The sequence below is a fragment of the Aulostomus chinensis genome, chromosome 21, assembly GCF_037954235.1.
Source record: "Aulostomus chinensis isolate RoL2024-O1b breed Wild chromosome 21, RoL_Achi_v1.0, whole genome shotgun sequence".
Taxonomy (NCBI): domain Eukaryota; kingdom Metazoa; phylum Chordata; class Actinopteri; order Syngnathiformes; family Aulostomidae; genus Aulostomus; species Aulostomus chinensis.
Window position 1 is genome coordinate 1,227,501 of NC_141340.1, and position 12,346 is coordinate 1,239,846.

The following is a 12,346-nucleotide window of genomic DNA, read 5'->3' on the forward strand; positions in this document are numbered from 1 at the left end:
TAGCCCCAAGGCAGCAGGACTTTGCCGTCCATTTATCCCGCTCTTGTTACTGCCACATCCTCCAGTCATTTTGTTTCACTTGTTTGGTTTCTTGATTGTGGACATGTCTGCGGCTGCATGGTAGTTTCAGATGTGGTCAGCTGGAAGTCAGTGGAATCATGTCCTCATATCCTGACTCACCCTCTGGTGCTGAGTGGCACCGGCCTGCTCCAGCTTCGTGGTTATTGACCCGATGTGTCAGTCTTCTTATCAAATGTGATCACACAGTAGTGACGCTAACCAACGCCTTCCTCTCACTGCAGACATTACCCCAAGACGTCGTTCACCATCGTTGCCGACACGCCAGAGAACCTGAGACTGAGACAGCAGAGCGAGCTCCAGAGCCAGGTAAACACACACACACACACACACACACACACACACACACACACACACACACACACACACACACACACACACTCACTCTCTGCAGGTTGCAGGTGGTGCTAACAGCCTCTCTCTGAACTTAGCTAGCAGCTACCCATATATCTACCTACCTACCTACCTACCCACCCATATATCTACCTACCTACCGACCTACCCATATATCTACCTACCGACCTACCCATATATCTACCTACCTACCTACCCATATATCTACCTACCTACCTACCCATATATCTACCTACCTACCTACCCATATATCTACCTACCTACCTACCTACCCATATATCTACCTACCTACTTCCCTACCTACCCATATATCTACCTACCTACTTCCCTACCTACCCATATATCTACCTACCTACCTACCCATATATCTACCTACCTACCTACCCATATATCTACCTACCTACCTACCTACCCATATATCTACCTAGCTACCTACCCATATATCTACCTACTTACCTACCCGTATATCTACCTAGCTACCTACCCATATATCTACCTACCTACCTACCCATATATCTACCTACCTACCTATATATCTACCTACCTACGCATATATCTACCTACCTATCTGTCCATATATCTACCTACTTACCTACCCATATATCTACCTAGCTACCTACCCATATATCTACCTAGCTACCTACCCATATATCTACCTACTTACCTACCCGTATATCTACCTAGCTACCTACCCATATATCTACCTAGCTACCTATATATCTACCTACCTACCCGTATATCTACCTAGCTACCTACCCATATATCTACCTACTTACCTACCCATATATCTACCTAGCTACCTACCTATAGCATATCTATCTTCCTACCCATAGTATATCTATCTACCTACCTATATGTCTACCTACCTACCTACCCATATATCTACCTACCTACCCATAGTATATCTACCTACCTACCTATATATCTACCTATATATTTGCCTACCTATATATCTACCTACCTACCTACCTATATATCTACCTACCTACCTTCCCATATATCTACCTACCTACCCATATATCTACCTACCTACCCATATATCTACCTACCTACCTATATATCTACCTACCTACCTTCCCATATATCTACCTACCTACCCATATATCTACCTACCTACCTATATGTCTACCTACCTACCTTCCCATATATCTACCTACCTACCTACCTATATATCTACCTACCTACCTATATATCTACCTACCTACCTTCCCATATATCTACCTACCTACCTACCTATATATCTACCTACCTACCTTCCCATATATCTACCTACCTACCTATATATCTACCTATATAGTTGCCTACCTATATATACTTTATATCTACCTACCTACATGTACCTACTTACCTCGCTCGCTCCCTACCTTCATATCTAATTATCTACCTAACTACCCTGCTAGCTAGCTACGCAAGTAGAAAAGATACTATCTACCTCTCTACCTGCCTGTCTACCAACTCACCAGCCTAATAACTTGCCTTCTTACAGACTCACTTACTCAGAACCAACCAACATCCAACATCCAGGTGACCATACCAGTCAGATTACTCATCTCTAATCTGCAGTGAGGAACTGATGTAAAGGACACCTGGGAGAACAAACAGTTACAGTGTGTGTATGTGTATGTGTGTGTGTGTTTGTCTGTGTGTGTGTCAGCCCGGCAGACAGCAGTACAAAAGGACAGATGTCCACTCAGCAGTCTGCAGAAGAGGACGTGCTGTTTGTCATGGTGTGTGTGTGTGTGTGTGTGTGTGTGTGTGTGTGTGTGTGTGTGTGTGTGTGTGTGTCTGCGTGTGTGCATGTGTGTGTGGATGCGTTTATGTATGCGCGTGCCCACAAAGATCCAGTTATGACCAGTTTGTCATCTATGGACCAGAGATTTACGCCTTCATTTGTTCCGTCCCTGGTCTCTGGTCCTCCTTCACGCGTCTTCTGTCCAGAATCCAGTTTCATCTCCATTGTTTTGATCTGTTTATTACAAATTAATCTGAGTAAAACTGATCTGGGGGCAGCCGTGATTCAGCCACAGTTGGTGGAGACTGTTGTTATCCCTCTAATGTCTCCTGACGTTCATGAAGGCAGGATTTCTGAGGATCTTGAGATATTGGGATCTCATCCAGGTCCCTCATCCACCCTCTATCTGATCCTTCTGAAGTTCCCTCAAGGAACCACCTCAGGTTCACCGCCCAAGTACCTAATGGTTTTCACTTTTCATGCTTCTGTTCTTGTTGTCTCCACGTTTCATGGGCGTGAGTGTGTCTGTGAATCAGCTGATTTCCTCTGTGTGTGTGTGTGTGTGTGTGTGTGTGTGTGTGTGTGTTAGCTCGTCATATGAGCTCAGAAGGGAACCCACGACTGATGAATGGGGGTTTAATCTGCTTTGTAGTGAGAATGAGGGCAGTGACTATGACAGTGCACACACACACACACACACACACACACACACACACACACACACACACACACACACACACACACTGCAAGCATCTCCACTATATTTCTGCAGTTTTCAGCCTTATGTAACTCTGTTTGGGGGCTAACAGGCTGTTACTGACGACCGATAGACACCAGAGGGACGCCATCACTGAACGAGCTGCAGTTTCCTCTGAAGGTCAAACTGAGACGAGCGGCGCCTCTCTGATCAAAGTGGTTGATTTAAGTCTCATTCCAAATCCATTAAGCTGTCTTTCATCTAGCTGCGTTAACGGGCTGAGACCCACACTAGTTAGCTTAGCACAAGGAAGTGGCTGTAGCCCATTAGCAAAGCTCATTAAAAAAAGTCTGCAAATACACTTTTCTACCCGGTAACTCCACCAAATATGGTCGTTGACCGAGCCAGTGCCTCTCAACATCCATCAATATCCTGACTGCCTGTACCAGAGCTCTCGTTTTGATGTAATGTTCTAACTCATTAGTCATTCACCGCCACCTTCATAAAGGTGGTCACAAACCTTTAGGGACCCCCTCCCCCGACTCTTCCATGTCAACTCTGTCAGCATCATCACCAGGAAGAACTCCATCAACAGTAACGACTGTCATGCCATCTACCTTCCTCGTCTCCCCAGCTGTCACTGATTTATGATCTTCAGGATAAAATATGCCCTCATCTCTCTCCTTCATCATCTTCTTCTTCTTCTTCTCCTTCATCATCTTCTTTGTCTTCTTCTTCTTCTGCAGGTGAAGTATAAGAAAGACTTTGAGGAGAGTAAAGGTCGAGGCTTCAGCATTGTGTCAGACACACCAGAGATGCAGAGACTCAGACGGACTCAGGAGCAGATCAGTAACGTATGCACACACACACATGCACACACACACACACACACACACACACGCGCATGCACGCACACACACATACACACACTTTATTCATATTTGTTTTCCATCTGAATGTGTGTGTTGGAAGTGAAATGTGTTGGGGGTGTATTTTGTCAGTGAGCAGTCTGACACGCACGCGCACATAAACACACACACAAACAAACACACATGCACACACACACACACACATTTGTACAGCCGACACCAAGAAGATGTCCAGCATCGATGATGGACGCTGTTTGTCTGAAGAGGAACTTTTGTGAAACCAGCGACTGTAAGTTGATTTCTGTATTTACTGAATTCAGGAAGTCTGAAACTTTGTGACCTGGATCAAATTTTCATCTTTAAGTCACTAAAATGTATCTTTAATTTACATTTCTGTGTGTGTGTGTGTGTGTGTGTGTGTGTGTGTGTGTGAGAGTGAGATAAAGTGTGTACTCAGGTTTTCCAGACGTGACCCTCCGGTGATTTTCAGGTAGCGTGTTGCCCTCCTGTTGTCTGTTTTTTGCATTCCACTTTTACTTCCTATTAGAAAACAACATTTCTCAGCCTGTAAATGAAATCAAGGGAGAAAGTTTTGGAAATTTGCTTCGTAAATCCCTGAATATTGGAGTAAATGAGGCTCATTTCGGATCCTTTATGTTGATTCTGACAGGTGGTTTATCATTGATGTCAGGTCATTACACACTGGTCTATTTAGAGTGGATTTCTAGCTTCATTTTTCATGTGTAAACAGACTCTTCAGAGAACATCAACATCATGATCATGGACATTTGCATCACAGGTGTGGAAAAGTCATACTGATAAAAAATACACATGAAAACTCTAAATATATAATATAGTAGTATTTCTGTAAACAGGGCTTTTCAGATCTCATTGGCTCAAACTAGATTCAAGAAGCAACAGCAGATAGAACTCCAGTAGGAGGACATCAAAGTGTAAAGAAACATGCATGTTACTTCCTGTGTCCAGCAGGTGGCACTTTGACTCGTCTGACCCAGGATTGATTTGCTTCCTCCTCAGCCCAGGCTCCGCCCCTCCAGCAGGTGTGTAGTAAGTCACCTCTATGCTGTGATCCTGAACCTTGGGGCAGGAACAACAGGTCAACGAATATCTGTTTGTTTTCCTCCGTCGTTGACGTTCAGTCTCTCTATCCCTTTGTTTAACGGAGCGAGTGATCGAGTTATTTGGCCGAGTTAATACACCTCCGAGTCTCTCGCCTCATTTGCATGCACACACACTGTGGCTCTCTGAAAGGTTGTGACATTTAACAGCCCACACCACTTTATTATGTGACGCCGCTCATTTCAAGGTTGACCTGCCGATGAGAGAGGAGGTATGGTGGGAGGAAGAGTGGGAATGTAGGAGGAAGATGAGTGGGAGGAGAGAGATCAGGGAGAACAATCCAGCACAGATCGCAGAGTCTAAAGAGGGCCGTTAGAACGTGACGTTCCAGAAATCCTCCAGGTATTTTTCCCGTGTCAGAGTCCTCCCATCTCCCTCTGATGGCTTCTCAAGATGGCTCTTCTTCTTCTTCTTCTTCTTCTTCTTCTTCTTCTTCTTCTTCTTCTTCTTCTTCTTCTTCTTCTTCTTCTTCTTCTTCTTCTTTTTCTACTACTACTACTAATTAGATGTCAAAAACTGAATGAGCACTCAAAGACTCAGAACCAGGTTTTACTGTTCTGAATCGTCAGCGAAGAGTCAAAGGACTTGTGAACATTTCAGCACACCCCTGCATGTCAGAAACAGAAATTTAAGAACACACAGATATAAAATCAACAATACGCAAGGAAGTGAACCCCTCTGGAAAACCATCAACACCCACGAGAGACAGAGGGGTCAGAGGTCAGCATTCCTTTCTGATAGTTTTAGGAGGAGTGGCTAAATCTGACAAAACAAATAAAACAACATGAATCCTGGTGAAGTCTGAACAATGCCAGCTCACGCTAGTTTGCCGACTGAACAAGAACTAGCTAACATCCGTGTTGCTAAGGAGTCACTGAGGCCCCGCCCACCTGCTGAAATAGTAAACTTTGTTTCATCACCTAAGTGATGTGATGAAAGTTTTCCAGGTTATAGTCAGAGCCCATTCATTTACAACCCTGCCGCAGGGGTCATGTGATCAGCGGCTCTTTGGAAACTTAAAAGATCAAATAAATCGATAAAAACAAACATGTAAATGAAAACAAATGTAAGTAGACAATAATTAGAGAAGCTTTTTTGCCAAAGAAAATAAATAAATAGATAAATGAGGAAATGAGTGAAACTTATATAAGTAGAAATAAAATAAAATAGATGTGACTTTGTTCCACATTTGAACAATTGATTTATTGAATATTATTATTATTATTATTATTATTATTAGCCTACATTATTTAAATACCAGCTTTAGTGCACTTACGAGACCCTTGGTCATCTATTTATTGATGAATGTAGTCAGTTTTGGTTGTTGAAGTCTGTTATTCTGTTATTAACGGTCACATCACACTGGGCTGTGCTTGACCTTCATTGCTGTTACAAAAGTGGCGCGGATGAAATTTTCTAGAGGATGAAAACTTCCTGCGTAGGTTCCCTCCTCCAGAGATGCCTTTTCTAGCGTGGAGGCTGGCTGGCCAGGACAGCTGGAGGAGGAGTGCTGGACTCACAGGTGAGGATGCGGTATTTCTGTTTCACCGACAGACAATCAGGAGAGGAAGAGGAGAGAAACGTAAATTAAGTTTTATTTCAGGAAGACACAGGGGGTCGGTGCTTCTCCACAGCCCTGGAGGAGGCGAGGAGGAGAAAGATACACATACTTCCACAGGATGTTGCAAAACAACAGTATTTTTTCCAGCCATTGATTTTAATTCATTTTTTTTACACACAAAATCAAACATTTTTTGCGAGATCTCAAGAACGCCATGACATAATCATGTAAAACTTTGTGTGTGGGTGAATCGTTGTCAGCGTTTGTGCAGCGTAGCAGCAGATGGAGATCAGATCTGCTCGATCAGGTCAACGTCCTGTTTACCTCAACCGCCATCTGACACCCTGATCGCACCGCCAGGTGACCTGCTGCCACTCCCTTTGAGTTTGGCACATCGAGGACCCACATGGCCATGAAATGCCAGAGTCTGCCTACGGCTCAGGAAGATGGCAGCATGTGAGTTTAATGTTATCTCACAGACATGAAATGAGAAGACATGAAAGGTGTGTGTATATGTGAGTGTGTGACATTCCTTCCAGTATACGACACAAACCCCATCACCTTCAGACACACACACACGCACACACACACACACACACACCCTGTGCCCAACGCTGGCACTGGCATGAAGGGCACATTGGTGATAAGGTCCTGAGTAGAGGGCTAAATGTGGAAGTTAAAGGTGATAAGAAGTCCCTGATGAAGCGACATTCAGATGACGGTCGGCGGTCGTGGGAGACAGTCAGACGAGAACGCTCTCTTATTTAGCGCTTAAGTGAGAGGCTGAAATTTTTGAAGGTGCCTTATCAGGACATTCAACAGCAAATGCCACACTAGAAGAAGCTGATAGAGAAAATCACAAAAGAAGTAAAAACGAGCTCCGGCGTAGAGAAGGAGAGCCTGATTAAAGCTGACAAACACCAGAACAAACAGCAACATCAACTGAGCAAGGTGAGTGCAACATGGGGGCGCTACAGGATGCTTGGGTAGGTAACAGGAGAAGGGTCCACTGATAGTGACAGTGTTGAAGACACGGTGGAGTCGGACTAGATGGCGAATACATCGCGACTGAGAGGATGACCTTGACCCTGACATGGTGACTTTGATGAAGGACGCGGGATGTCACATCTTCAGCTGCTTAGCTAAAGTCAACATTCCACCAAGGGACTCCAGACGTCCCTTTTCCCGTCCGCATCAACCGGTTCAGACTGGCCCAGGTCAGCGTGGAGATTGAATCCCTCCAGCTGGTCTGCGATAATCCAAAATCACATGGAACAATCCCTTTGGCTTTAGGTAGAGGGAACCACGGAAATGCTGACTTCCTGTTGGACTACAAAAATACCTCATCACTGACATGCTAACTTCCTGTTGGACTACAAAAATACCTCATCACTGACATGCTAACTCTCTGTTGGACTACAAAAATACCTCATCACTGACATGCTAACTGTCTGTTGGACTACAAAAATACCTCATCACTGACATGCTAACTTCCTGTTGGACTACAAAAATACCTCATCACTGACATGCTAACTGTCTGTTGGACTACAAAAATACCTCATCACTGACATGCTAACTTCCTGTTGGACTACAAAAATACCTCATCACTGACATGCTAACTTCCTGTTGGACTACAAAAATACCTCATCACTGACATGCTAACTTCCTGTTGGACTACAAAAATACCTCATCACTGACATGCTAACTCTCTGTTGGACTACAAAAATACCTCATCACTGACATGCTAACTTCCTTTTCGACTACAAAAATACCGTTTTCTTATTAATCAATGTTCTCTAGAATAGAACGGTTACAAGAATGTTTCTTGTCCTCAGAGGTGACGGTATGGAGGAAGAGGAGGCCTTGTTTTTTCCAGAGGTGGAGGAAGATCAGGACGGGGTCATGTCAGTGGAGGGCAGGAAGGTGGAGTCTTTCCAAGAGACGGTGGTAACCACGGTGACCACCTCCACCTCCGCTATTGAGACGACAGAAGGGAGCGAGAAAGAGGATACGGAGAGTGTTGAGACTGACGGAACGACAGAGGAGGTGGAGCCTGACGAGGAGGAAGAGGAGGAGAAAGGGAAAACGCTGTTGGGAGCCTGGGAGTCAGAGGTGAGGAAACATTGAGATGATCCACAGGACTGTTTGGTCTGAACTCAAATTACTAGTTTGTTATCGCCAGAGCGAAACCGCCACCGCGCGCAGGGACGACCCAAACGATCGGGCCATGATCACATGACTGAAACGGCTGGGAATCAGAGTTTGATTCCAAGTAAGAACCAATACACAGAATTGAGGATTGATCAGGGTTGACGCTTGAGGTTTAAAATGAAAAGTTCTTCCATCCATCCCTCCATCATCCCTCCATCCATCCCTCATCCATCCATCCATCCATCCCTCCATCCATCCCTCATCCATCCCTCCATCATCCCTCCATCCATCCCTCATCCATCCATCCATCCATCCCTCCATCCATCCCTCATCCATCCCTCCATCATCCCTCCATCATCCCTCCATCCATCCCTCATCCATCCATCCATCCATCCCTCCATCCATCCCTCATCCATCCCTCCATCATCCCTCCATCCATCCCTCATCCATCCATCCATCCATCCCTCCATCCATCCCTCATCCATCCCTCCATCATCCCTCCATCATCCCTCCATCCATCCCTCATCCATCCATCCATCATCCCTCCATCCATCCCTCATCCATCCATCCATCCCTCCATCATCCCTCCATCCATCCCTCATCCATCCATCCATCCCTCCATCATCCCTCCATCCATCCCTCATCCATCCATCCATCCATCCCTCCATCCATCCCTCATCCATCCATCCATCCATCCCTCCATCCATCCATCCCTCATCCATCCATCCATCCATCCCTCCATCATCCCTCCATCCATCCCTCATCCATCCATCCATCCATCCCTCCATCATCCCTCCATCCATCCCTCATCCATCCATCCATCCCTCCATCATCCCTCCATCCATCCCTCATCCATCCATCCATCCATCCCTCCATCCATCCCTCATCCATCCATCCCTCCATCATCCCTCCATCCATCCATCCCTCCATCATCCATCCATCATCCCTCCATCCATCCATTTTCTTCCCCTTATCCTGTTAAGGGTCGCGGGGGTGAAAACCATTGAGTCAACCCTTGTTTCGTGATTCAAACGTCCTCCAATCGTCCTCCTTCAGTTGGATGAATATTCTTCCTTCCACATGGTTAATTATTTTGTTATCTTCAGATTTGTCATGCTCTTCAGACAAAGTACAACTTTTCTGAGAAGGTTCTCCGTCTCAGCAGTTTTCAGATCTCATCTGTAGGATTTGCATTTCCTCCTCTTCTGTTCTTTAGGAGTTTCTAAAAGGAACTTTTCTGTCCAGCAGTTTTAGTCCAAACTTAATGAATGTCTGAGAAGTTTTGTCACTCTTCCTCGACGTCTCCTGATCTCCCCGCCTCCTCGGCGCAATGATTCGCTCAGTGTTCATCCCACCAACTGTTTCGATTTTCCTCTCAGCAACACCGACCAATGATAAACTCAGGATGTGAATATCTGCGTGAACGTTTCAGGGATAGCGTTAGCCTGGTAGCTCGCTGCTAGTCTCTTGGCTTGTTTTGGCTTGAGCACTGTTTATGGTCTATTGATGTCTGTCGCTGAAGTACAGGGACGTGCTGGTGCGGAGGAGGAGCTTCACACTCCACCGTGAACGGATGGGACTCCAAGTGTCTGAGCAGAATTACAGCTCCAGAGGTCCGTGGAAGTGAGGTGTTGTTGTCAGGTCGCCACGTGGACTCAGGGGTGAAGCGCTCAGGATTTAGGGTGAAAGGTCACAGTGATGTCACAAGACACATTTTTGGCCACAACTCAAGAATTCTTAAACTGATTATTGTCACACAAAAAGGATCAAATGATGAAGTGATTATGTTTGACATCTAGAAGATCTTGGTGACATCATCATTTCTCAGCATGACAGGTGAGGCAAACACCATGGAAACTAAACCATTACTATGACAACGAACACCTGGCTGACAGACAGCAGGTTGAGCCTTGTGATTTTATTCAGGCCCAGAGTTCATCAAGTCATATATCATATATCATAAATGTATTAAAAATATATATATTTCAAAGGAAGAGGAGCTGGTTATCAAACTTCACACACATGTATTAACCAGTCCTGCTAAACATCCATCCATTTTAGACAGACAACCACTGGCTCTCCCAGCCACGCCTACGGTCAATTTAGAGTCTGGATTAACCTGGTCCCTCTTGATGTCTTTGGACTGTGGAGGAAGCTGGAGTACCAGAGAGAACCCAGCAGGAACAGGGAGAACATGGAGACTCACCCAGAAAGACCCTGTGCTCCACCCACAACCTTCTTGCTGGGGGGCCACCGTGAGGACCACTTTCCTTTGATGAACCCCCCCCCCCCCCCCATCACCACCATGCCCCTCTGGCAGCGTCTTTGTATTGACCCTGGCATGGGGCGTCGCCTGGCACTGCAGGTTTTTATAAGAGCTTAGAGAAGATTAGTGGGACTAGAAATGGAAATGTGCCATTATTAGCCTTTGATAGTGAGGTTTTGAGGCAGAATCGCGCCTGCTGAGAGGAGCGAAGGATTACGAGTGAATGAATTAGCAAAGATGACTTGCAGGTTCTGTCTGAGTATCGTTACTGGCGGTTCACCTGTCCTGTAGATACCAGTGTTCGTCCTCGAGTGGCTCATGTCTGTCCAAACAATAACTACCAACTGTCTTTGGCATAAAACTGATGACATAGAATGTAATTCAATATGGTGACAAAATAGAAACCTAGAAATCCCACAGGATTGTATGCCTCCATGATGTGTGCCCCCTCACAGCGACCCTTGACCCCCACCCCAAGATTATTTCAGGTCATCCTTGAGTCCCAGTAGATGTTCTTAGCAGACACCCTCCTCAAGGTTTCATGAAATTCTGCCTCATAGTTTTTGCATAATCCTGCTGATGGACAAAGAAACCCCAGTTCAAACAACCTCCCTCATGGAGGGGATTTGCATCTTAATAAAGTCAGACTTGTTTCTCCGCTTCACAAACATGCAGATCAAGTTGGGTCGTTGTTGTTTTTCAGGCGTCCACTGACGCGAGGCCTCCACTGCCAGACCCAGCGTTCAACAGGAGATGCAGCTTGCTCGCCAGTGACGTAAGTTCAAACAGTTTCAGGGTTCTTGTTTGGTTCAGATGGGCTCAGGTTCAGTCCAGTCTGGTTTCTGGGGTTAAAGCCTAACAATCAAGTCCACAACCCTTCATCCTCTTCCTCCTGGAGCTGGAACTGTCGTGACCCACCTGGATGTTGGATGTCTTCTTGCTCTTGATTTTATGGGCATAAATACACGATTTACAGATCAAAAGTGTGAATGGCTGCGTTTCACAGGGCTGCTTTGTTGAAGGAACTCGCAAACTTTTAAGGAACGAGCTCCGATTGTCCATTGTCCTAGAGACGGACAAAAAGCTAGAGACCCTTCTGTAGGGAGCTGAGATTAACGCTAGTTAGCTTAGCACAATGGCTGGTAGTGGATGGGAAGTGTTAGCATAGCTCAGTCAAAAATCATCAAATGGATGATGTTCCTCCACATGATGAAATTTGCTGTATGTCTCACAGTGAAAGCTTTAAAGTTTACCTTCATCTCTGCCTCTGAGCTCAGCGTTGCCATTGGTAACCAGCCCAAAAGATGCAGTGACAAGCATATACATGTATGTACACTCAAAAAAAAAAATCCCTGTTTGCATCATCAAATGTCTCAGTGAAGCAGTGAGTGATGGTGAAGGCTTTTGTGGGATGTGGGAGGCTGAGATTCCCTGGTGAGTGTCGAACTCAGCAGCCGAGTGAGTCATCAGCTAGTCAACCCACTTTATAAAATCATCC

General features: G+C 45.4%; 2 protein-coding genes across 3 annotated transcripts in view; both read left to right on the forward strand.

The window, feature by feature from the left end:
• Positions 1-3,957, forward strand: part of LOC147241284 (LIM zinc-binding domain-containing Nebulette-like) — a 17,391-nt gene extending 13,434 nt beyond the window's left edge. The window contains exons 3-4 of the mRNA XM_086192353.1: positions 303-387; positions 3,608-3,957. Coding sequence (XP_086048479.1) covers positions 303-387; positions 3,608-3,817 — 295 coding nt within the window. The 3' untranslated portion in view covers positions 3,818-3,957. The remainder of the gene's footprint in view (positions 1-302; positions 388-3,607) is intronic.
• A 246-nt stretch (positions 3,958-4,203) lies between these two features.
• LOC147241285 (uncharacterized) overlaps positions 4,204-12,346 on the forward strand; it is a 42,334-nt gene continuing 34,191 nt past the window's right edge. Inside the window, exons 1-5 of one of the 2 annotated variants that reach the window (XM_086192350.1) lie at positions 4,204-4,220; positions 4,718-4,791; positions 6,692-6,887; positions 8,267-8,543; positions 11,552-11,623. In XM_086192350.1, coding sequence (XP_086048476.1) covers positions 6,838-6,887; positions 8,267-8,543; positions 11,552-11,623 — 399 coding nt within the window. In that variant the 5' untranslated portion in view covers positions 4,204-4,220; positions 4,718-4,791; positions 6,692-6,837. Of the gene's footprint in view, positions 4,221-4,254; positions 6,888-8,266; positions 8,544-11,551; positions 11,624-12,346 lie in introns of those variants that run through there. The other variant, XM_086192351.1, reaches the window with a different exon arrangement.